The sequence below is a fragment of the Malurus melanocephalus genome, unplaced genomic scaffold, assembly GCF_030028575.1.
Source record: "Malurus melanocephalus ecotype Western Australia unplaced genomic scaffold, MMel_1.1 scaffold_377, whole genome shotgun sequence".
Lineage (NCBI taxonomy): Eukaryota > Metazoa > Chordata > Aves > Passeriformes > Maluridae > Malurus > Malurus melanocephalus.
This window is the reverse complement of record NW_026623609.1, coordinates 706,004-731,955: the sequence shown is the minus strand read 5'-3', so window position 1 is coordinate 731,955 and position 25,952 is coordinate 706,004. Positions and strand designations below refer to the sequence as shown.

The following is a 25,952-nucleotide window of genomic DNA, read 5'->3' as shown; positions in this document are numbered from 1 at the left end:
ATGTGCCACTCAGGGAAGTGTTAAGACAAAAATCAGGCAATGAATAAAAGAAACCAAAATAGCTACGTGCCTAAGTATGGAATGATTCAAGAAGTAAACTTTGCCCACATGAACTTTAAATATGTGAATGGGAACTCAAATGCTTGAAGTTACATATGAAAGTATATCCTGAATGAGAACATGCTGTAGTTCTGAAAAAATAGCAGTTACAAGAAAAAAACATAATGAAATAAGAAGAGACTTACATTCTCAAGTGGTAATCTCTTCACTCTCTCATTTTCTTGCATAGAGGTCGCACATACTTCATCTGCAGTTACTCTTTTTGGTTGGGTTTGTCTCAACTTTTGCGCCCATGACGTTAAAGATTTACTGGATGGAAAGAAACACACACATACACCTTAGGGTATTTTCACCAAATGTATCTACAACAGCTAAACACTGCAGATGCAGATCTGCATCACTGAGAAACATCAGGCTAAATAAATATATTTATCTATCAAGCAGTTGAGCATCAAGAAGTTCCATTCAACCCATACATGTTCCCAGTGACCACCAGTTTTATCTGCATGGGAATTGTCTCTAATAAATTAATGTATTTGGAAAGTTTATCACTTACCTGGGTTTCTTCCCACGTTGATCTTCATCACCTTTATGCTCAAATTCAGCAGGAAAAACTAAAACATCATTCCTTCCCGACGAACTATTTTCCTCTGTTTTTTTTGGTGAAAGTTCTCTTTTATTTTGCACACTGTCCACTCCTGCATGGCTGTCCAGCCTTGGCCTGGTTTCAAGTCCCTGGGGAGTGTTCTCCATGCAGTCTGTGTCCCTGCTGGCACTGCCTGTGGCAGGGTTCAGCTCGGAGGTGGACAGGGTGCCGTAGCCGCTGTTCATGGAGGCGTCGCTCTCTGCACATTCCTGCTGCACATGGCAGGCGTTGGCCTGGGACTCCAATTCACAGGATCTCAGCTGGCTGGTGATGCTCTCCTGCTCCTCAAAGAGCTCTGAGCGCATCCCCATTGGTGCTGAGGAAGTGTCTGTGAGCTCAGCAACCAAACCCCGGCTCCAAGTGCTGCTCTGCAAGCCCAGCAGCTGCCTTATCTCATCCTGAATCAGCTGCAGAGAGCAAAAGGCACCATTCCCATCACATCCTGCCACAAATCACATCCATCTCTTGTGATGCATCTTGGATTCATGTTGTTAGTGGGAGATTTAGAGTGTTTATGCCATCTCATGCATCAAGTAGCTAAATACATACTGTGCATAACAGTAAAATGTCCATGGGAACAATCCTTAATTCCATGCAGTGAATTTCAAGTCTCAGTAGTCATTTATTCACGTAAAAACCATGCATGAATGTATCCATTAATTGCCCTCAGAACTATAGTTACCTACCACCCAGCTGAAGAAATACAAACTACCCAGCTGTTTTGCTACATTTAAGTCTGAAACACTTTTTCACTTGGATATACATTTTTAAAGATTGCAAGGACGCTTTAATGAAAGAATTAACCATTACTCTATTATGAGAATAGGAATAATGTACCTCTGCAAGATTAACTGCATAAAACTCGACTTTAAAAAACCCAATTTAGATATTATGTTATTAGGGTTGCATGACACAAAGTTCTACCTTTTGATTGTTTTGGTGTCTGATGGAGTGCAGCAAACCTATAACCAGATCATTAAATTTAACAGATCACTTACTCTTTAGTCTGCAATGTCTGAAAAGAGTTTTTTCAGCATGTTAGATGAGCAATTTTTTTAAGTTCTAAATTTTACAGCTGTGCATTGGCAATACTGAAGCAACTCTGAGAAATAATTCATGCTTTTGCCAAGGGCTGCAAAGAGAATTCCCACTTGTGCCCATGGCCAGCACTTCTGCAGAGTTCAACTGAGATTACTGAACTGCAGGAGCACACAACTCTTGCACATGACAAGAGAGAGCATAAAGCTGTATTCCAGAACATTTTTCAAACTAATTCCCTCAGGAAAGAAACAAGAAGAAAACTTGCAATAATTTTAAGAACATGGAACTCATGTTTTTTTCACAGAACTACAGAACATTACTCACATGTGAATAGCAATTGGAAAGTACAAATTGAACAAAAATGATTTATTCTTCTAAAGTAAGAAATAAAAAAGACAACTTAATTTCAGAGGAACCTATATGCAATGCTAGTCAGGATCTAGCCTCAGATTTTTGATTAACTTGCAATAGAACTAACAATTGAATTTCAGCTCAGTCTTTCTTGCCAAAAATAACAAACAAACAAAAAACTTGGGATGAAGTTTCCCTTCCACTACAAAATTTTGTGTTCTGCTATTTCAATCATGACTGCAGCAATCATTTGTGCTCCAATTCTGTGATCCAACTCAGTCTGGAAGGTAAGGAAGGGAGAAGGGAAAGAACAGAACTGGAGTGGGGGGAAAGAAGATCAGATTCACTGCTGACATTTAATCTTTGTCATTAATACCCTGTGCAGGAAAAGTGAAAGGCTACTATTCTAATTAAATTGCATTTTTACTGATTTTTGAATACTCACAAATAATTGCAAGAGATTAAAAAAAAAAAAGAGGAAAGTAAGATGTGATTTTTGGCGTTTTGGGCTGGTAACTTTTGTTTTTAAATTCTCTTTGATAAAATCTGATCTTGAGACCATCCACAGGTGGTGACAGCTTGTCCTTGGCACACTTGTCTTCTATTGCATAGATCATGTAAGCCAAGGGCTGACCCCACTGATCCAAAATGAACTCAAGGTCTTTTGATCCCTGTTCTCACATGGATGAAGATTTTCACAAGCACAATTGGTCTCAAAACCCAGCACAGAGCAAACCCTATCTCAGAGTCATGTCAGCATCTTGCTTTTCTACCACAAATAGTAGACTATCATTATTATTATTATTATTATTATTATTATTATTACTATTATTGTGTATTTTTATTATCCTCACTAGAATGTGTCTAGCCTGCGTTTCAGTGTTTTCACTGGGTCACAGGCACACCAGTTGAAGTTTGGAATAGCTGCATCTATTTTATCTAATGCATTCACACAACTCAGTTACAGCTGTAGATTTTCTATTTAGTGTGGCAATCCATGCAGTTAGTAAATCCCTGCTGAAACCACACCCCCAGCTCTTCCAGAGGTAACCTTTCCTATTAAAAAAGACAAAAACCAGCAAAGCCAACACAATGGATTAGTAAAGACCATGATCAGCAACGAGTGAATCAAAACACCACAGGAAAGGAAGGAAATACAGGTGTAAGGAAACACTTAATAACAAAATAACAAGATGGGAGGGAGGAGAGGAAGGTGGGGAGGTGAGGCAGGAGAAACAGGAGATAGGATAAAAGGACAGTACCTCTTGTTAATTCAGTTCAGGAACTGTTGGTTACTACTAGTGTGGAGGGCATCAGGAAAGGGAAGGGAAAAACAGCAACCAAAATGATGAAGATATTAAGCATTATATATTTGTAGTATTACTATCTCTTATACAAACATACACATTTCTCCTGTTCTAATGGATAAATACAGTTCAGCAAAAATGGGAACCACCTTCACATGGTTATTCTTCATTCTTAGAAAGGAGGCTGTTCAACTGAAGGTGAAGTAAGTGTTCAGCTATTACAGTGATGGTTTTCCTAGGCTATATACTGCCTGGATGARGGGATGATCARTTGTRTAACATTTTTYAATGAAAAGAAAGCTACATTGTCTCAAAATTAGAAATTACACAGTCTGACAGTTAATAAAAACCACCTTGTACCTACAAAATCCCATTATCACGTGAGCATTCTGAACCAAATGTTTGTGAAAACAAAACAGTTGAAAACAAATAATCCACAAATCACTTCTGAAATGGTTCCCACCAGTTACTTTGTTATTTAGCCAAGGCTGTCTCAAATTTGCATCCTCCAAACAGCACTCCAGTCATCCACTTCCATTAACTGCCTCTCTGCACTATTTTGGAGGAGTGTGGGGTAGAAAACAAACATTCAGCCTCATCCACCTCCATGAAAAGTCATTACTTACTTGGATTTGACGGTGGAACTGCTCTTGCTGGGTAACTATTTGTTCCTGACATTGTTTTTCTGCCAGTCTCAGTAGCTGCAGCCACCTTGCCTATTAAATCACCAAAAAAAAATAATTAAAGCTCAGCCACATTGCACCTTTTACCTTTTTCTCTGGATACAAATGGTTTTTTGGGTGTTGACATAACACAAAGTTGAGTAACAGCACCGTGGTTGCCCACCCCACAACATTCAGCCCCCACTGTGCCAATCAATGGAAACTAAAAGTAGAAACAGCTGCCAGCAAAGAACAGTCAAATTCTGGAAAGGTTGATTCCAGTTCCATTAATTATAGGCAATCCCAAAATTGAGAATTAAACACCTCTTTGTCCATTCACTTCAATAAGGAACTCTTCCCCTCAGAAATCCAGCTAAAGGCCATGAGGCATCATCATGCAGTGAAAACTAAGAGATCATTTAAAAAAAATCAAATATACAACATTCCTGAAATGTGGAAAAATCTGATGTTTAAAAAATGTTTTATGCTGATGTTTATGAAGCCTGGTGCTCGAAGCACAGGACACGGGACACAGACATCAATATTCTGTTCCTGGAGGTGTTAAAGAGAACCCAAATTAAGCATCTGTCAACAGATACTTGGATGGATCTCAGCCAGAAAGCTCAAAAATTCTGCAGGAACAAACCCATGGTATGGAAAACTGATGTTCCTTATGATGACTAAAAATAGTGGTAAAATTTAAAATACAAAAGGACAAAAAACATTCAAAAAAGTGTTTGGAAGAATTAGTTCATGGGTACTACATCATTATTTTTGCATTAGTTTAAATCTGGAAACAAATTAATCATCTACACATCTTTACAAATGGAATACATAAACAAATCAAGCAAAACAGGACCATTTATAGAAAAAAAACTAATTTCTAGGATCTCTTCAGATCAGTTTGATTCGATACAATTTTCACGATTTCAATTTTTCAGTTCAAAAACTTGCTATCTTTAAGTATTGTAATTTGGGAAAAAAAGTATTCAGATCTGTATTGCAAAACACTAAGATATAAAGATAAAATACTGTAAAATGCTAAGATACAATTTTAGTAAAATCCAGCCAGGTGATTAGTTCATTTTTAGTAAAAGGATCTGTCCCACCATGAAAAATAAACACATATACAGATTTGTTGCTGATTTATATAATTAGATTTGTCTTCCAAAATGCAAAGCAAATCCATTAACATCATTTTTTAATAAGAAACCTTAACATCAAATACCTCACAGTTCCTCAAACTTTCCGAGTGAGCATGTCCAATGTTCTGGATATCTTGCATAAAGGAGGCAAGCAGCTCAACAGAACCAGGCTTTAATGAGGACCTGGTATTCCCTGAGTAACCAGAAACTCCATTGGCACTGGATGAAGGACTTCTAGTGAAACACGAGGAAAAAAAGTTCAATTATTCATTGTGCCAGTTGTGCAACACAGCRGCCAAAACAATACGTGACATATGCTGGACTGCCAGAAGAGAATTACACACTCAATTTACATTGGGACTCTCAYCATGGTGAAATAAAAATTTCACCTTAATACCAAGATTACTGTAAGGCCATTTTAACTCAGCAAAACCAAAATAACAGAAATATTAGTGATTCCTCAGCACAATACCTGCTGCAGTTCAAGTCACAGTCAGAGCTGTGGGTGTTTCTGACATCAGAGTCTGCTGAAGATGAAGGCGTTTCTTGTACAGAATTCACCACATCACAGTTTTCCATATCTCAGCCCCAAGTAGGACATCACCCTGAAAACAGAGTGAAATAAGCATCACCCTCTTTCTTTAAAAAAAGCATTTGACTTTATTGCGTGAAGAAACAGAATGGGAGTTGAAGAGGCTCCAGCCAAACCATCCCAGAAAGTGCAAATATTCCACAGCCAGACCCCCTCCTTTCCTTCTCCTGTGCTACTGGGTTGAATTCTTTTAATCTGAGGCTCCACAGACCATTTGCAAGGTGTGAAAGAGCCTGTTATCAATGTATTTAAATATGATTGAGGATCTGAACCTTCACTGAAAGAAACTCACCAAAAATAATAAAACTCAGACCAACTGAATCAACCAAATCTGCTATTTCTGTGTGTAATATTTGGCTTACTTTTTTTGCAGATCACTTGTTTCATTGTTATTATGTAACATTAATTCAGAAAGCTTTGAAATAGGTTTGAGCTACATTTCTGACCAATTAATAAAACAACAAAAAAAAAGGAGTCAAACAGGAATCCCACAGTGGTTAAAACCAGCAGCTGGTTAACTGAAAGCATCATAAATAAATAAATATACAATACTTTTGCTATAGTCTTACAGCATTCAAAAGCAGACTGGTTTTAGAGAGACTAAAATATTCTTCCAGTTTGCATACTTTCACTAAGAAAACACTTGAAATCCATTAATTAATCAGTTCTTACAGAGGGCTTATTTCAGCATGTTCTACACCCTGGTGAATTCAGCCTGTGTTCCAACACTGAAGAAAAACCTTATGATCATTTCATGGCTGGAGAGCAAAGAGACACATTAAGAAATATCTTGATAGCCTGTGATAACACCAAGAATAAATTCCTGCTGCCTTAAAGAAGCACAAAACCTCCAAAGCACGACCATTCCTCTTTACAGGGCTTACACAGGCACTCTGATGGGTTTTACAGATTCAAGTTTTCATTATTTACAAGTACATTGAGATGTATCTYTAATAGTTTCAGAAGTATAAAAYATTTTCACCAGAAGGAAACGAACGGACAACTGTCTGATTTTTCCCTGTTTTACTGGAGCCTGCTTGGCTTTAGCAGAAATGTTTTGCAGGTATTCCCTCACACCATCTCCTCCACGTAGGGCTGAAAATGCCAGAATTGGAAGGAATTATCAAAGACACACATAACCCGCTGGCAGAGCATCTTGGGATAAAGAAAAGAAGAAAAACACGGCTCTTTTTCTTTCAGACGCCTGCAAAACTTGGAGGTTGTCAGGCATTTAAGCCGACAGATAAAGCTGAGGTTGGGAATGGGGGTTGCAGCAGTCACCCCCGGATCCCCAGGATGGAATCATGGGTGGCCTATCTCGGCAGCACAGCAAATGGGTGGGACTTAGCTGTGACACAGGCTCGTTTCATAACCTCATTAGAAGTCTGTTCGCAATAAAAAAAAAATATATTAGGGAGCTGTAACTGTGCTGCGGGAGCGCTGTCATCCATCGACCCCACAGCACAGCACGGACCTTATACGGCCACGCCGCTGCAGAAAGGGGCACGTTTGGACAAAAACAAGCTGCGAGGTGTTTTTAAGTGGGAAATATCGGCGCTGATGTGGATGCAAACGCCGGCGCCAGCGCAGACACACAGCCCGTGAGGTTCTGCATCGCTTCCTGAGGCAGACCCGATTCCTTCCGATCCCTAAGCGGTGACAGGGCGCCTCGGTCCCCCCCGCCGCCAGGCCCCCATCTCCCCACGAACCCTGAGGGACCCCCAGAAGGCACAACGAGCCCCGGGGTGGCAGCGCCCCAAGGTGTCCTCAAGAGCCGCCCGCGCCCCAAGAGCTCAGCCCCCGCAGGGACCCCTCTCGCCACGTCTGCACCCTCGGGGCCGCCTCCGGTCAGTCCGTGACGCCTTCCCCGGCTCCCTGTGGTCCCCTCCGCACACAAGCGCCGCGCTCCCCGCGCTGTCCCCTCACTTGTCACCCCTCACTTGTCACCCCTCACTCGGCGCGGCCCCTTCACGGTCCCGTCCCTTCACCAGCGCCCCCCGGCGGCTCCGCCCACACCGCCCCGATCAGGTCAAGCCACGCCCCCGCGCTCCCATTGGTCAGTCACCCCTCGCGCTCCGCGATGTTGACAGCGCCGCCGCCTCTGATTGGCTGCAGCGCCCGCCACTCTGCGGGGAAAGGGGCGAAGCACCGGGAGCGGCCTCGCGGCTCCGGGACTCGGCTCCGGGACCCGGCCAAGCGCAGCGGCGCTGTCCCCGCCGGCTGCCCGCGGGCCCGTCCGGTTCCTACCCGCATGGCTGGGAGCTCACGGTGCCCGGCAGCCGCCTCCTCCCACGGCCGTGTGGCGACGAACAGGCGCGGCCCTGCGCCGCCCGCCCGCCCGGCGATTGGCGGCCGAGAGTTTCGAACGCGGGGACGGGGGCTAGAGGGCGCTCCTCAGTGAGCCCGGCCCGCTGATTGGCCGCCTCCAGCGCGCGCCAGCCCGCGCCTCCCGCGCTGATTCGCTGCGCGGCAAAGCCCGCGCGCCGCCGCGCCGCGTCCCGAGAAAGCCGATTGGACGAAGCGCGCGGCTCCCGCGCCGATTCGCTCAGCGATTGGTTGTTCCACATGCCAATCAACCGGCGGTACCGCCCTCCCCTCACGGCGTGCGCATGCGCAGTGTGGGCGGCCCGGCAGAGGTGAGCGGGGCTCGGTGGGGTCTGTTCGGCGTTCGATTCTCAATTTTCGGTTCTTGGCTTCCCCCGGGCCGCTCCGCCCCGCCGGGAGCCGCGCTCCGAGCCTGACTCCAGCCTGCAGGGTTCCCGGCAGCCGGGGGAGGCCGCGGTCGGACGCAGCGCTGAGGGAAATTGAGTAAATTCTCCAGTATCTTCTGTGTTTACTCCTGTTTTAGAGTTGTAGTGTCGAACAGCAAGAATAGGCTGAGACGGGTCGTGATATTTTTAACCTTATCAAGAGTTTTCAGTCCTGGTTTCAAAACGGGCTCCTATAMATGCGTAGAGYTGTRYGAAACCTRTTAAATTAAGGCTYGTTGAGAATTAAGCAGGGAAAAATCATGTTCCCAGTGAAACTATACTGCAAGGTCAGACTGCAAGGCTGAAATAACTTTTCTTCCCCTCTGTTTTGGCTTTTTATATGTTTAATATTTTCCAAGTGTTGGTAGGTGTGTTCATTTATTTACTGTTTTCCAGATCCCTTTCAAATATTTAAATAAACATAATTAGACTGAGAACCAAAATTCCATTAATCGTGGTAAATATTTCAAGGCAAATGCCTGTGAAACCAGTTCAGAAAAAAAATCTGAATRTCAAAATACTGCTCAATATGTGCAGCAAAAGTAGATCATGTTTAGAACAAGGATTCTYACGCTAAACTCCACTCTCCYAATTCCATTCCAGGTTTYATCCCAGAGAAGYTGTGTCCTCGTTTCTGTATGAATGTTCCAAATTTATTTCATTTTGCGTTCTTACTGAGAGAGGYKCRARCACCATCATGGACACGGTGGATTTTGAGGAAGCAGCAGCTTTCTCTGCCCAGCSTTCCCTTGCTTCAGGCAGCAAGAAAGAAGAACTCTTTGACTCTCCTTGAACTCACTGAGGCAGAATTAGAAGAACAGTTTGTAAGAGGTGATGGTCCAGGAGGTCAAGCTACAAATAAGACAAATAATTGTGTTGTCCTGAAGCATATTCCATCWGGGATTGTAGTGAAGGTAATTAATTGTGTTTTGTTTGATTAAAAGTCACACAGTGCATCATGACTTCCAAGTCTCAGAGTAAAGCATGATCACAGTGCAGATGGCATGGAGGAAAAGTTTATATATATATTGTAAAGAATCTCAGCAAGAAGCAGTCTTAGCTGTCAGCAGATAAATAAACTTAAAGTCAGAGCTGCTYTTCCTGGCTCTGCCACCCAGCTGCTGTTTCGTAGTTTTCAGTTAAATGAAGCCTCATTGKAGCTGCCTTTTGGTGGCAGTTCCCTCATGTGAGTTAGAATATTCTGTAGCAAGTTGATCACACTCACTGTGCAGATCTTTTCTAAGCATTTTTCATACCTACTTCTTGTGGATTAATACCTTGAAATTAATCTTTGCTTCCTGTCACAAGGGGAAGGCACAGTTAAACTCAAGCAGCTTTCCAAGGTAATACGGAAGCATGAAATATTAATGCAAAAGCCAGTCTGATAGGTTAACAGTAATAAATAATTGTTAAAATGTATCATCTGGATATAAAAGTTGCAGCTGTTATGGGTAGGAGGGGATTTTCTTTAAAGGTAGGAATATGTAGACTGAAAGGGAGAGCAGAAGAATAGACAGGTTAAAGTTTCAGTAAAAATKTTCTCTATATTTCTTCAGTGTCATCAGACAAGGTCAGTGGAGAAGAACCGAAAGATTGCCAGAGAAATCCTGCAGGAAAAAGTTGACCTTTTCTACAAAGGTGAAGACAGTGATGTTTTTAAAGAGAGGAAAGCATCAGAGAAGCAAAAGCAGGAGAAAAAAAGAAGAGCAAAGGAAAACCTAGAAAGGAAAAAGCTTTTTAAAGAGATGCAACAATTGGATAAGGAATAAACATGTGAAATACTGACTTGCCCTAGCAGGGTAAGAGAATTGTTTGTCATTAGACCTAAACACAGTTTTCCATCCAACAAATGATGTAGGGCTTCATAAGCACAGCTGAAACCCCGGGTGGTGACCTGCTGTTCCTGTAAAGCTGAGGAGATAAAAGCACTCACGTATTCCTGCTTCTCCCTGCCATCATCTCATTAATCACATTTAACAGTCAGTTTTTCTGCCAAGCTCAGAAGATAAAAGAATCCTTGTTAAAGAGGAGCTATAAGCTTTCCACCATTGTTAACAGAGACCAAAAAAGAATCAATAGATTTCCTTCTGTCCAGATGACACTTGGGCTGCTTTGTAGGAGCTCCAGCACACGAGAACAGCACTAAAAGGTTCTCACTTTCCATCCTTACTCAGGCAATGCCTTCAGTGACATAAATCCTTTCCAAACTGAGACCAGGTTTAGATACTGAGACCAGGTTTAGATACTGGTGTGAGCTGAGCAGCTGGTGGAAGAGACACCAGTCACAGGTTCAGATCTGTCAGCTGAACAAGTGCTCTGTCCTGCTCAGCTCTGAATGAAGTTTAAGCAGCAGCTTTGCAGGTCTTACCTGGGGTGGTGCTGAGCACTGGGACACAGGGAGGGATCTCCTGCAGGTGAGGGATGGTCACTCATGGCCTCCCAGTTCAGAGRCAGAATTGAGTCATTACAGATAAAGAATGAGCTGTGTTGGAAGCTTGCCTCCCAGGGCAGCAGAGTCCAGTTCATCCAAGCTGTGAATTAATTAATTAGAGTTGTTTATTATGTTTATGCTGTGCTGCAGTTAAGCTTGGCCATGTTGGTACCTTTATTCATTTTGACAGTTTYCCATTTTATACAAACAAATGCAGCTGTGTTTCCTTTGTCACCGTTACTCATTTTCCCTGGTTTTATCCTAAAAATAGGATAAAACTCCAACTGCTTAAGCAGAACTTCTCTGTCATTTTTGGACAGCACCCTCACCAGCTGCCACCGGGTTTTGGCCTTCCACAAAGACCCAAAGCCAGAGTATGGATTTTGAAAGCAACAGAGATTTCTGGAGCTCCACCTCCTCCCAGAGATGGACTGCACCCTGTGCCAGGGATGGAATGCTCCAGCAGTCTGCAGGCCCTTCCCTTGTCCTTTCCTGAACTCCTGCATGAAGGTTAAATCTTTTATCTGTTGGCACTTCTTGCTCCTGGAGAATGAATCCGATTAAAGTGACTGTACATAGTTTTAATACAAACTGTTAATGAAAATAAGCTTTATTACGTCAAGTAATAAATACATACAAAGATGCAAATAACAGTTTTAGTAATTCATCCAGAATGTTCCTTTTTCTTTTTTTTTGAAAACTTTAAACTGAAATCTCCAGCCTTAATGTAGAAATTAGCTTTCCAGGACCTTGTTATTATTTAATAGGTTTCCCTATTTTCCATATAGCTCATGCACTTTAAGTGGACTTCAAAGCACTAACAGTCATGCAATGTTTATGCAAAATGAACAAAAAAAGGAAAAATAAGAGAARGGGAAGGTTATTTCTAAGCAGGGTCTATGCTGTATGACAAATTGTGACTTAGCAGACTACTAGGTACAGCATGCTATTCTGCATTTATTAAAAAAAATCCTTAGAGCTTATGTCAAACTTTGAAAGATTGACATTTTGGGGATAAGTGAACATAGTCAAAGGAAAAAAACAGAATGAGGCTGTGGCTGGATAAGAAGAGAACTGAAATATAGCCTGGGAGARAAAGAGCATTCCTCTGCATGCACTTCAGTTTCCATGTTTTAGAAACATTTTAGGGAAGTTTCAGCGTCTTTAGAAAATGCAAACCCTCAGTAAGTTGAAAAATCCTTGTGTTTTTTTTTCATTCTTAACTGTACATTTCTGCAAGGGCAAAACAAGAGCGGTGTAACATTCAAAATAAAGGAATCTGTCTGAGTGTTTCAAGAGTCAAAAAGAACAAGTGTTACTTTTTCTTCATGAAGAGATGGGAAATCTTGCAGCTGAGTCGGCGGGCTAGGATCTTGCATTTCGTTCCGTCTCAGCCAGGCATTCCCGAACTAATCCTCTAGCATGGATAATGCCTGCAAAAGAATCAGACATGTTTTAAATCACCCCATTCAGGCCACACTTGCAGTGACAGTCCCCAGAAMGGTTCATGTATTTCTGTCCCCAGTTGCCAAGGCTACCATAGAAGGCCYCAGGAAAGGGGGACAGCCCTCGCTTCCCAAACATCAGCTGGCACTAAACAAGTCTGCTTTCCCAAACTTGCAATATAAATTGAAAAGGGACTAAACCAGGAATCAGAACACAGTAAGATTTGTAAGTCTGCAGTGGCAGGTTGATCTTAATGTGCAATGTGGGCCTACTTAAAATGAAAGATTTAAGTGAAAAAAAAAAATCTTACCTACTGGTGAGTTATTTTGCTGCGGAGGTGTGAAACAAATTACATAGTTATTTGGGGAATCRTTTTAGCAAGTTCTTAATGCTTTGGGATAGTTCTCTGAGAGGATGTATCAAAACCCAAGCTATCATAACTGCTTAAAGACAAGTTGTGTGTCATGTAAAAATAAGGTTGTTTTATGGTGTACACAGAAAGTTACCTCCTAACATTGGCTCAGCTCCCAGTGTAAATCATCAYTTTACATGCTGCTGTGTCTACTCTCATCTGATAGACATAATGTGGAATTTTCCACTACAAGTCCTGTTGCCTCGAGTTCCAGCAATCTGGACCTTGGTTCTTAATCCTGGAACTAAATGTAGATTCRTGCTCACAGAGCTGCTGAAAGAACAGAGCTTGGGAGATGTTAAAAGGTGGACAGGTTTTTGTACAACAAAGGAGGGGTATATTTTGCTGACTWGGCAAGATAAAGGTGATTTCTCTGCTCAATCTTGCTYCWTAACAAGGTGGAGAAAGGGCAAGGAGGCAATAGATGGGGGTTAATCTCTAGAGATAATGGCTTCTGATTCTAGAAGGCTGCTAGCCCAGATCACAGCAACAGCCTACTGACCTGGGAGCACTTGATGAGTGCAAGGCTTTGCAGAGGGTTAAACTGCCACAGCCAGGTAGAGCTGCAGCTGTGGGATGCAGAAACATGAACTCGAAGCAGTGGGTTAGACCTGGATCTGGTGGCAGGATGCCCAGTTTATGCAGCAGAACTACCCTGAGTAATGTAGAACACTGGGAATTTGGCCAATTTTAGAGGTCAGTAGCCTCTGTGCTTAGGAGCAGGCGGAGCTGGGGACAGGGACTTTATTCAGGGATAACATCCATGGCCACGGAGGCGGCAATCACATGGTTACACTTCTGCTCTCACRCTTGCACATGCTCCTTCAGCCATCAGGCTCCCAAAATGGAAAGAGAGGTACCTTTGTGACCAAAAGATGGCAGCAAAAAGTATTTATTTGAGATTCTTTGCAACGCTGGCGAGACACAGTGGCAGCATTGTACCTTAAACCTACAAGAAGCAGCAAAGCAACTTTTTTCTCTCTGAACTAAACCATCCTGTCCAGAGAATGTCTGCATCTCTCTCAAGCTGTCCCCATTAGCCTGTTGCCATTCATGATCTATTAATACTGACTCAGGCAATGCAATAAAGAAGACTCCAGCAACATTGATTTTAGCTGGGCCAGATTCCACTTACCACTCATCAGCAGACTTTATTGCATCCTTTCCCAGAACAGCTACTAGTCATTTTATTGCATGTCATGGCAGATATATTGCTCTTCCATAATGGTTGAGCCTTAAATAAAGCTTTGTAGTCTCGGGTAAATGTAAGGGGGATTTGCAAGGTGCTGAAGTTAGTCTGTTACAATAACATTCCCATTCCGGGTCAAATGCATGAGCCAATCTCAGCACAAGGACCACAGCAAGGGGGGGAAAAAGTAACCATGTCATGCTGGTAAAGGACAGGACTGCCAGTAGAACTGTTGTCTGTGGCCTTTCAGGGTCTTTTCAGGAGCTGGAGCAGAGGAATGTCCCACTGCTCCTTCAGAAATATCCCTGCACGTCCCCTGCAGAGGACAATGTCAGGCTGATGTCAGCAGAGGGGCATGCAGGGGTTTCTTTTACACYGCAAGGAAAGGGCATTTATTACCCCTTTTAGCTGACAAGGCAAAGCTGGAGAGACTCATCAGCCAGCCCTAAAAGCTGCTCTGTCCCTTAATACTGAACTCCTAATGAAACACACTTTGACAGCAGGCAGCAGAGCCTGAGCAGCCCCACTCTCCTYTCCACAGACAGAGAATGTTCATTTCTGACATCTCAGTCTGAACAGCATTCCCTGACACCTATTTTGGGGTTTTTTGTATCTCTTCTCTCCACCAGCCTCGGTGTGAACTACACAATGTTGTATTTCTTTAGGCAAAATGCACTTCAGTAAAGATTCCTGGGCCCAGTCGATGGGAGATGTGTGTGAGAAGAAGCAAACAGTGCTTGGCCCTGGATCTTRGAGAGCGAGAAGAGAATTGAAAGGGCAAGGAAGTCAGCAGAAGCCTAAAAGAATGTATCCAAGAGRGGTTCTACAGTAAAGTTTGAATTATTAACTGAAACTCCCTGTGTGCAGGAGACACATTTTGTCACTGTTTATCTATCAAACACAGCACGGACCTGTACAGAGCATCCCAAGGTTTCAGCTGCTGGTTAACACTCCCACTTTCAGGAAGAGCTCAGGCTGTCTCTTTGCAAATGAAACATTTGTCATGAAGCTATGCACAACTAGTCAGTACACAAAGTGTATGGGACACAATTATTTTTTAAAATAAGTTTAAAAGTTACCTCTTTTTAGCCTCTCCATCGCGCTTTTACTCCCAGCATATGTGGGTCTAATCTCTTTTCCTAATTCTTCTATGATAGCTAGAAGTTCTGCATATTTGCTCTGTGGTACTTGACTGCTGCCGGTGCCCTGTAGTCAAAAGTAGATTAATCTCAATCAAATACTGTAGAAACAAAACATTTACAAGAAACAGCATCTGGAAATTTATGGAAGACCAGAAATAGCCCTGTAAATCTCTTTTTAAAAGAACAAAATTTTTGTTATATAAATATGACTTTTTTTAAAATTGCTGATACATTTGGACACAATGCTACGTGCCCTTCAAAAATGGGGATCAACTGGGAGGATGCAGCTGCAAGCCTTGGACTTGAGGTGAAGCAGAAGTTAAAAGATTCCTGCAAAACCAGCAAACTGGGARCTGCTTTTTAAACCCTGTTTCTTATTTTTCAAGGTTTCCGTGTGTGTTTTGTGGACAATTTAGCCAGGTAGGGGGAGTGAGAAGATAAAACAAAACTGCACAGGACTATTCAGTTTTTAACAAATAACTTTAAAATGTGTTAGCGCCCTTACAGAACATAATTCAAGACATGTTTCTCTGYGACTCAGACAGGATGGGACTTAACAGTTAATTAGGAACCAACCTCACTCAGCACTCAGCTTAGCCTAATTTGATCCCCAGCCATGTGCGAGGAAGCAGTCTGCCATTTGGGTTTGATTTCAGACCTTGGTGGGCGGGAGGAACACCTCAGATTACAGGCCACAATCCCTGCTACAAAGCAAGTGTGGGGTCAGTGATCTGATTAAAGGAAAATAAGCAGAGCTGTACCTGCATCCCTTGTGTGTAGCCTAGAGATGGGGGGCCGTAGTCGTTTATGAGCTGTCTGTACTGCGCCGATGTTGCCATACTTGTGGAGGSAGAGTGAACGCTCCCAGCTGCAGAGAGAAAAGAGAAAAAAAAAACAAAACAAACAAAAMCCCCAGTTATTATCTAAAGATTAATTAGTCTGTTACATTGGGAAACATTTTAATCACTTGTTCCTAGAGCTGTGACCTCTCACCTTTGTCTAAGATCACTAATGACATTCCTGAGCGCCACTGCTAGGGAGAGAATGGCTGAATTAATGCTTCTCTCGTGTTTGATGCACACTTGGAAATAGCACAGCCTGCAGCACTATCAGTGCAAATCGTTTGCCTAAAAGTGAAGCAGAGTGTAGCGTGACAGGTTGCTCTGCCTAGACAAACYCTTAAGTATTAAGGAGCCCTATTTTTGCATATATACATTCCACACTGATGAGTCTAACGTGCTGTGCTATTTTTACTTTTTCAGTGCAAGTTATCTGAAAGTAATTTTGCAACTCAAAGTGTCATCACATGGTCAAAGCAAGTTACCCTCAGTACTATTTTCAGCCAATGCCAAAACTATTCCTAGGGAACAKGCAGTTGAGGTACATCAGATCTGCTGCTCATTGTGTGACATCGGAGGCGAGGAGTGCTACCATTATTCCTCTTTKTGTGGTATCAAACATTTTTAGCCAGTCAAATTGTGCTGCATAAGTAGATCAAAGGGAAAATAACATCACTTCGTGTTGTGGTAACTTTATTTCTAAAGTTATAAAATATCATATTCGCATCTAATGAGTTTTGAGTCAGTTACGAGCTCCAGAAACAGACTGTAATGTCATCACTGACAAACTGCTCCAGAAACGAGCAATCAAAACACTTTCTCCCCCTTGTCCCACAATGGTAAGAATTTGGGTTTGAGAAACAACTGCTACATTTTATTTTTCGAAGGGGCTTAATTATTCTGCCCACTTCGCAACTCTACTGAAAAACCTGCTGGTTATGCACTTAGGGGCAAGAGAGCATCACACCACTGAACTTCTTCACTCTTGCAGCTCAAGTGCCCTTGCATCCATGGATGCTGCTGTCTTTGCCTGTAGGCACAGACACAGACTGCCTGCTGTCTGGAAATATCTCCCCCCCTTACAAACTCCTTTGCTGAAAATTCCCAACTGTCTTTCATATGAGGAACAGATCTCATTTACCAGCCTTCATTTAAATCTAAATTAAACTGATGCTAAAAGTCACTGGGGCTCAGAACTATGTAAATCTCTAGCTTTGTTTTAAAGTTGCAAATGATTTCGTTCCTATTTTTCCCTCTCTACAAAAGGAAAGGGCCAGCAGTTACTCTGTAAAAGCTCTACTGAACGTAGTGGGACAGACTCTTTTCCTCAACTGGGAAGTCTCTTTGCACTTCAGAATTATCACAGAATATCACTGAGGAGTCTTCTTCATTACAGGAAAAGAGTATGTTCTTAATTTTCCCTAGCTAAACAGAAGTGAAATCCCAGAAAGGCAAATTGGGCTGGTCACTAGGTCACTTTAAAAAAAGCAACGTTTCTCTTTGTCTTTAACAAAACTGCTAAATTTTATGGCACTGCAACCTGCATTTTCAGCAGTGAGGTTTCACATGGAGCTGATTTTGCTTAAGCATAACAAAACCCCCCCAAAAACCACACCCATAGAGTAGGGCACTGYTGGAACACCACAGTTGTCAGGTACTCTCAATTATCAGCTCGAAATAYACGCACAAGTGTAAGATTTCTGTATGTAAAACTCAGTCCAGATGACTGAATTTCAACATTTACCAAGCATGACAAAACAGCAAACCACATCTTTTTTTCCAAGGACTTCAAAATGCTTCAAAAACATTAACCAGCCCCTTGTGCTGCAAGGTAAGAAGGCTTAATTACCTCAATTAAGCAGAGAAAGGCTTAAGCGATTTTTTCCTCATGTACAATAAAACAAAAGAGCCATCCTGCAAAGACTTGTCTCTGAACTGTTGTTGCAAGCAGTCACACACAAGACCTGGGAGCTCCAAATTGGATGTGAATAAGGCAGGGACTCCGATGACCAGGCTCAGGAATCCTGCTCCACCCATCTGAGCTGCAGCCCATGCAAAACAACAAGCAACTTATTGATCCCATATTGGTTAATGATAACATATTGGTTGAGGATCAGGAAAAGGYRGGCATTGGAACAGGCTCCCCARGGAAGAGGTCACAGCACTGAGTTCAAGAAGTATYTGCAAAATGCTTTCAGGMACATGGTGTGACTTTTGGGGTGTCCTRTGCAGGGCCAGGAGCTGGACTCGATGATTCTGATGGATCCCCTCCAGCTCAGCAAATTCTACAATAACACAGCACAGCTAATTTAGTGATTGTTTCACGTTCTGTTAATTTACTCCGCAGGAAACAACACAGCAGGGTACGCTTAGAAAAAGATAGGAAACACTCTCCTAGAAACGTGTGAAGTGCCAGAACAAAGCAGCGAGTTAGATCCAGGAGCTGACCAAGAAAGTTTCACAGACGTGGAAAGCGGTGTCAGCAGGGGATGTTTGASCGCAGCAGTGACTCAGTCAGCAGCGAGGGACAAAAGCAAGCAGGGATTTTGGGGAGGGGATGGTGAGTCAGGAGCCCGGCTGGCTCGGCGGGGATGCTGCGGCCGGTGCKCTGCAGAGCTGCGCTGCAGACACTAGAGGCCATCGCTGAGTGCGCCGGGCCCTGCCAAGTGACAGAGCGTGGTAACCATGGTGAGTTTACCCGTTTCTTTGCAGTCTGCATCAAAAATGTAATAAGACATAATGCCATGCGCCGACCACTTTATCAGCAGCAGCAGCAGGCCGGGAGAACAAAGAAAAGGATTTGGCTTGGCCGCGGTACCAGCCTCCATACATCCATGTCAGAAGTTGTGCCAGTCAAACTCGGCTGGAGGGGGAGAAAAATGAAAAATCCTTGATTTCACCTCAATTTAAAATGATGCGATCATGAAAATGAAATTAATTGGGGGGGTATTAGTATCTCACAGAGCAACAAACCTTGAGCTTTTTGACCTATCACTTTGTATGTTAATMTCAAGGAGAAGCCCTGGGTCTTGCATGGCTATTACTCAATTAACCCAAAATTCATCTGCATGTCTGAACAGCCTGTGTATCTCGTATTTAAAGAAAAAAAAAATCACCAGATATTGCTATTATAGTTAGAAAGAGAAATTAGGCCAGGAAGTCTCATAGTCAATACCCAGTCAAAAATCGGTGTGATGATTAGGTATTCACCAGAGAGAAAAAAGGAGGGGGGATCTAAATTGAGGCTTGCTCTCTCTAACGTTAAAATGACAATGGAGACAGTTAAGAACTGACAGAATCGAAAAGGGAGTGTGCTCGGTACTGAATTTCAGTGGCACCTTGTATCACATCCCAAATTGCCTTAGTGTTTGCTGTTGTTTAAAACCTAAATTAATATACATGCTTTCCTCCCTTCACTTTCCCAATTAAATGTGCACAAAASCTTGTAGATCCCCACTTATTCTAATGCCAACAATGTCTTTTATTTCTGTATTCAAGCAGAAGACTGCCACAAGCATTTTTCCCCACAAAAATATAGTGATTTTCTTGTTAATTAATATTAATCTTCATTAATTACAGGGGGGGTACAGCAAACAGAAATGAGATTTTGGTATCAAAATCTCTTCCTTCCAGCAGTCTCCCTGAGCCCAAATTAACACCCTGAGAGACAAAGGATCTCAAATCAATCTTTGTCTGCCTGAACTCCCACTGACCAGGAATCTTCTCATTAATTCCTCATAGGTTTGCAGGGATCCCTTCAGCTCCAAGCCTGAGCAACGATGACCAATTTGCTGCTCTAAGCTTTAATTCTTCATTGAAGACTTGGACAAGCCAGGGGCCAATCCCACTGGATATGCATTCCCCTACTGTTCTGTACTTTGTAAGGTCCTACAAAACCACAAACTCCTGCCATTTCACAGGCTCTTTCTACACAGGAATACGAGGGCGTGTAAGAAGAGATACCTGCAGCTGGAGTTTATCCACGGTACTCTGTGGAATCTCAACACTTCTCCCTCTGTTTCACAGACCTTTCAAGCTGAGGCTCCTTGAAACATCGAGGCTGTTGCCATTTCGAAGGCTCAGTGGTCACCACCACTCCAGAGCCTGGTGCTGGGGGTTACTGCCTCTGCCACATTCCTGTGGGACTTCCTCATGGGCTTCAGGTGGCAGCTGGAGCCCTGACCACATGGGGTACCAGACAACGAGGCTGGAATATTTTAACTGAGAGTGTATAAATTCTTCTGTCCTAAACCAGACAACTTYGCAAGAAAACACGTGAGAAATGCTCCTGAAGCTGCTCTGCCAAGGCACATTGTGAGGCATCCTCGAGCACCAGGAGAGAGGTAACAGCTTCACCCAGCATAGCTATTTCTGCAGCAAGTATCTGAGCACAGCTGTAGTGTTTTGGCTGACTACAAGAATATTTTATTCCTTAGCCCTCTACACTCTTTGGTTTGCGTTCAACAAGAACTCCTTGCCATCCATGGGACACCACATGCATGTCTACACAAGTAAATCCACTGCACAGCCAAGCCACACACTAAATTCTAACAGCAGTTGCCAACCCAGATTGCAAACAGACAGCCCCCATGCCCCCCAACTTTCCCATAAATTTTTTAATTTAAAATAATGGACCCTGTTCTCATTTGCACAAACCATTCCTTATAGCGCTGGCTGTGAAAATTGTATTTTCACCCATTATTTCTCCCTTGAACAGCTCTYGTGGAAGGAACAGACCTTTCTTTGAATAAAACTATTTCCTTTTAAAAAAAACCGCAGTGTGCAGACACATAAATATGTTCTCAAGAACTAGGACATTCTTTATCTTAACAGCCAGAGGCCTTGCTCTTTTGATCTGTCACACTCTGGGCCTTTCCTCTAGTACTCTCGTGCTATTTAATCTTTCCATGTGGATAACGGTCATGGTTTATGTCTCCTCTTCCTTCCCCTCTGTCTCTTCTTTTATCAGAAAAACAAAAGCCAGTCCCTTGACTCCCCACCATTCTTCTTTTCCAGCTTAAGCTATTCCTACACCAGCAAGTTATTTGGCACCACAAGGAACAGATCAAAAGATGAAAGCRTTTGGTTCGTGTACACCACATGTAGTTGGCCTGAGGGGGTATGACTTAAGGTTAGATTTTAGTCTGGTCCCCCAGACTAGGGGGGTATGGTTCAAAACTGTCCCATCTTTGGTTCAGATCCTTGTKTTCCCTTTGAAAGGGATGGAGCATCAGCACTGCACAACTGGAGCAGAGCTTCTGGACCACTTTTATCCAAAAGGAATCAAGTTAGCATGAACCAAAACTACTCTGCAGCAAAACYAAGGTGCTGGGCGGGGACCACGTGAAGATTCGCTGACTGTGAAAACCACATCATTGCTCTCAAGCAGAACRCTCAGGTAGACAAAGCCAAAAATGCCAGTTTTCTAAATGCCCAAACAAGTCCACTTGAAAATTGCTAATTCTGAAACGTGTTTAGCGAGCTTCTTTTYACATCACACTTAAATCCACATGGACTGCAAGAGATCAGGGATCCAGCAAATTTCATTTTGAATCARAGAGGGGAGTGTATATTTCCTAGAAATTATCCCCTCAGCTAAGGCACGAACACTTTGCTCTCTGTTCTGCCTACAAAGAGTATTCTTTCCAGAACTCCCACTCCAAAAACAACCTCTCAATATGGTCAACAATATCAAACAGAAGCTGTCTCTGTAAAGGGCGAGAAGCGAGCCATGTGCTCGAGCGAGTCTGCACTGCAGTGTTGAGAACATAAGGGCCGGCCTCGTGTGCTGGTATCGTTTCCCAGGACTGAATGGAACTGGTCTCTCCAGTTGCAAGCTACAGCCCYAGCCAGGGAAATTATTTTCATTTCATCTCCCAGTGAGAATTTGCACTTTTCACAAGAAACTTGCGGTTGCTGTGAGGTGTGGCAGGTGCCCCTTTGGTCCTCAGCTACAGCAGCACCTCTTGTACAGGTCACCACTTGTTCATGTGGAGCAAAACCACAGCTCCTTCCCTTGTCACTGTCAGCTGGAATTTGTGTTTCCAGATCCTACAGACGACAGTTTTTAAGCTTTGTTACACAAACAGGATTTTGTCACAAAAACCTGACGTTTCTGCAAGGATGAGAATAAAAGTAAAGGAAAATCCCAAGCTGCTTCTGCTCACTTCTGTATCTTGAAACGCTTTTTCTCTGACCTTCGCTTACTCTAAACAAAATAGAAATGCTGGTCAATATCCACTGAGCCAGAAAACATGGAAACATGGTAAAAAACAAACTACAGACCCATTCACAGCTGGTGTAAGTGTCTAGTTCAGCYTAAGTCAATGGAGATGCTCCACTTCACCTCAGCTCAGCAGCTGGTCCCTTATGGAGAAATAGTCAAACAATATGAAACACAAGACAGATGAGGAGGAAACAGTACTTCCCAGGAAATCAGTGGGAGAAGCAAAAGAAGACAAACAAATCAAAACATGCTTGTTACAAAAGGTAACAGAGGTTCCCCTGGCAGGGTCCCCTGGGAAGGAAGAGCCACTGCAGGTTCCTGACAGAGCACATTTTTATAGTCCAGGTAGAGAAGATGCTTGTGCAGGAGATTAAATGGGGATCCCCAAGCACAGGCAGCTTGGAATTGAAAGCTTGGGGCACTACACGTAGGGACCCAATTCCCTGAGCACAGAACCTCAGGACAAAAATTCGGACAAAACTGGTTGCAGCCACCCTGGGCCAAGTGTCAGCACTGACCTGGGCAATGGGGAAGAGGAACAGGCAYTGAATTCTGCTGTGACAACACATTCTCTTTCCCTCAGCCTGGTGTAAGGCAGAGGAGTCAGCACCCAGATGCTTCCAGCATCCTGAGTCACTTGTGGAGCCGCTGCATTTTCCTCACCCGCAGTCATCCCCAGATCTGCCGACAACCCACGGAGGTTTCCTCCCCTATTTCCTCCCACACACACAGCTCCTCTCCCTCTGGACTTCAGTCCAGGACTGAATTCCCAAAACATGCTCCTGTGCAAGAACAGAGCCCAGGCACCCACCAACCACAACCGCTTCATCTCACTGACGTGCAGTTTAAGTATAATTTTGCAGAGTGGCTACTCTCAGCCTCAACTTGAAAGGAGTTTGCTCTGCAGCAAGGACGCGGCTCCAAGAGCTGAGTCGACACTGCCTTCCCAAATACTCCTGCACCAGAAGCCCTGCACTGCAGGGAAGCAGCATTACCTCCCAGAGGAAAATCCCTGTGAGATCCACAGCTGCCCAGAGCCCTCCGTCGGCCGAGACCAAAATATTCAGCATTCATACAGAGAGGTTTCTGCAGGGCTGATTTCAGGCCAAAAGGGACAGATTTCCTGTTTTCCTCTCCTCTGCAGGACGGTGGGGTGGGGGGATCCTTCACCCCAGGTTTGGAAGCAAACCTAGGATTTATCCTCCTGTCTGGGGGGCWTTTAATTTAGGCACAATAGAGAAGCAATCTCCTCCAAATCAGAATTAASCTCCAGAAAGGAGGGGGCCATTTGCAGTCATATCACTCTGAATGCGATATGTGCAACTGCAAGGACTGCTTTGTCTAAGTCCCTTGGCCTTAGGCCACGGTGCTGGCAATACCACTAGCTAGAGGAAGAGCTGGTGCGTGAGGATAATGGCAGAAGACAGGGAGGGAAGAGAGAGCCCATTTTGGATTCAGAGGAGGACGTTCTTTCATTGAAAAGATTCTGGGGGTGTTGAGGATGATCCGAACTCAGAAGAGAGGACAACTTAGATAAGAATAGTTCCAGCATGACAGCAAACTGCTGCTAACTTGCCGATACAAGGGGGGAAAGGAGGGTGGGAGAGAAGGGGAAGATAAAACTGCATGAAAGAATCCAAAGCCCTGATCGCAGCCGGAGCGTTGGAAAGCACAGACACGGCAGCGAGAGGGCTGGAGACAGAAACTTCACCGCTCGGCTCGCATTGTGCGCGGCATGTCTGAGCCGGGATTTTGCAGTCCCTGCTCGCAGAGCAGCCAGACTCGGATCCCCCCCACTGCATGACCTAATCCCCACCCCTCACCCACCATCGCAAAATACCACCTTTGTTTTCCCTGCAATTTTACGGCTGTTCCGGAGAGCAAGGCACAGGTTCTCGTGGGAGCCGACAGGAGAACGGTTTCCCTGGCTGGGCTTTGTTTTGTTTCTTTTTTTTTTTTTTTTTTTCCTCTCCGGTGACACTTCTGCTTTTTGTCAAAAAATCCTCAGCACATCCCCAGCTCCCTCCGCAGAGCAGCACTCGGGTGCTCCCCACACACGACCCCGGCACCCCGAGCCTTTGCACCCTCGCAGCCCCACCGAGCTCAGCTCCACGCAGGATCGAGGTGGCACAGCCACCTCGGCTCATCCACCAGCTGGCGACGATTCCTTGCAGTAAAATATGATYGTTGCTCTCCCGATAGCTAGAGCAGAGGTGCATCTCGGAGATCCCTTTCGCTCCTCAACCTCGCAGGATTAYAACCACTAACGGTGCTGTAAAAATCACCCAGGCACATTTCTCTCCCTCCTAAACCCAACTCCAAAACTTTTTCTCAGGGGGAAGAAAAAAAATCAGCCTGATTCGTAGCTGTCTGATGCCAGTCCTGCAGGCTAGGCTGCGGGGATGGGAGACAGGAATACGATTTTTTAAGTCAGAAGCAACTTCTCCATTTTGGTGCTGTTTAATCGGAGCCGACGCGCACAGATTAGCGAGATCCCCTCCAAATATCCCACAGCGAAGCAATTGCTGCTGCGGCTTTGTTCAGGCTGCACCGACTCAGACACCGAGACCCGATGTACAGCAGCACCGCAGCACCGGCAAAAACCCGCCGGCCGATGCCTTCGCAAATCGGGAAGAGAAAAGCGGGGGAACGTAGTAAAAAAAAAAGGGGGGAAGAAAAAAGGAGAAAAGTTAACGCTGTCAAGGAAACTTTTTATAGAGGAAAGTTGGAAGGACTCCTGTACAAATACAAGGATGAGGAGCGATTTTTAAACAGGAGTTTTTTTAAGAAATAGTGCATGTGTAACCTCCCCCCCATCCCCAAAAAATCTCCAGCGAGCCCAGAGGGTTCCTCCGCCCGGGATAAAGGGGGAGACTCCAAGGAAGGAGCACTGACCGAGGGTCGCCTCGAGGCGCTGGCGGTGCCTCCGCCGGCGGAGGTCCGGGGTCCGGGGCACCCCTTCGGCCCGCGGAGCGCGGCCCGGGGCGGCCCCGCCGCCGGAGGAGGCGTGAGGCGAGGCGAAGCGCGGGGCGAGCGGCCGCACTTGCGGCGTCCCGCCAGCAGCGGTCCTCGCTGAGGCGCCGCCGGAATATTCCTGATCCAGATCAATCAGCCGCCCCGGGGAGCCGAGCATGGAGGAAACCCGGCGGCCGGAGCCCCGGAGCGGCGGCGGCGGCAGCGCGGGGCCGGGCGGGCGCGGTGCCCGGCGCGGGGGCGGCGCGGAGCGGGGCTGGCGGCGCCGGCCGGCGGGCGGGCGGGCGCGGGTAATGGCGGCGCGGAGCCGCTGCCCCGCCATACCGGACTGGGCACAAACTCGAGTCCGGGGCTTCCCCCAGGTGCCGGTGCGGCACCCGCCGCTCGCCTCCCAAACTTGCCACCCAGTTGCCGCCGCGGACTTACCCGGGTTGAGGGGAGTCCCGGGGATGTGGGCGTTCAAGTTGGGCTTGTAAGACATTCCCAGAGACATGGCCAGCGGGAGGAGGAGAAGCGTCCTGAAATTCAGCGAAGCGTCTCCGTGTCTCCCAGACACTTTGGGTTGTTTACAGCAGTAGCAGCACCGGCAAATATGGCCGTCAGTTATATTGACACCCACAATGCAATATATCATCCATACATCATGAGGAGACGCGGATCCAAAAACTTTGGGGGAGAGCCGGCAGCCACCCGCCGCGGCCGCCCGGCGCCCCGCGCACCGCGGCGCTGAGGGCGGGGGC

General features: G+C 44.8%; 3 protein-coding genes across 4 annotated transcripts; 1 reads left to right on the top strand and 2 right to left on the bottom strand.

Annotated features, from left to right (window-relative positions):
- Positions 1-245: 245 nt before the first annotated feature.
- MPHOSPH9 (M-phase phosphoprotein 9) lies at positions 246-8,202 on the bottom strand (the record flags this gene model as incomplete). The annotated part of the gene is made up of 6 exons (XM_057378876.1): positions 8,052-8,202; positions 5,685-5,817; positions 5,296-5,446; positions 4,032-4,121; positions 617-1,113; positions 246-369 (listed from the first exon to the last, which is right to left on the bottom strand). Coding segments are annotated over exons 2-6 (969 nt in total), but the record flags the coding sequence as incomplete, so codon positions are not given.
- A 960-nt stretch (positions 8,203-9,162) lies between these two features.
- Positions 9,163-11,519, top strand: MTRFR (mitochondrial translation release factor in rescue). The gene is made up of 3 exons (XM_057378856.1): positions 9,163-9,468; positions 10,111-10,353; positions 11,306-11,519. Exons 1-2 carry the CDS (start codon positions 9,193-9,195, stop codon positions 10,321-10,323), a joined length of 489 nt encoding a protein of 162 aa, XP_057234839.1. The 5' UTR covers positions 9,163-9,192; the 3' UTR covers positions 10,324-10,353; positions 11,306-11,519.
- A 58-nt stretch (positions 11,520-11,577) lies between these two features.
- CDK2AP1 (cyclin dependent kinase 2 associated protein 1) lies at positions 11,578-25,946 on the bottom strand. Of its 2 annotated transcripts, none has more exons than XM_057378855.1 (4): positions 25,639-25,946; positions 15,936-16,042; positions 15,112-15,238; positions 11,578-12,418 (listed from the first exon to the last, which is right to left on the bottom strand). In XM_057378855.1, the coding sequence occupies exons 1-4, from the start codon at positions 25,844-25,846 to the stop codon at positions 12,351-12,353; spliced, it is 510 nt and encodes a 169-aa protein (XP_057234838.1). In that variant the 5' UTR covers positions 25,847-25,946; the 3' UTR covers positions 11,578-12,350. The 2 variants fall into 2 exon arrangements, with proteins under 2 accessions (XP_057234838.1, XP_057234836.1); XM_057378853.1 differs by lacking the exon at positions 25,639-25,946 and adding an exon at positions 25,135-25,269.
- Between the last annotated feature and the right edge of the window lie 6 nt (positions 25,947-25,952).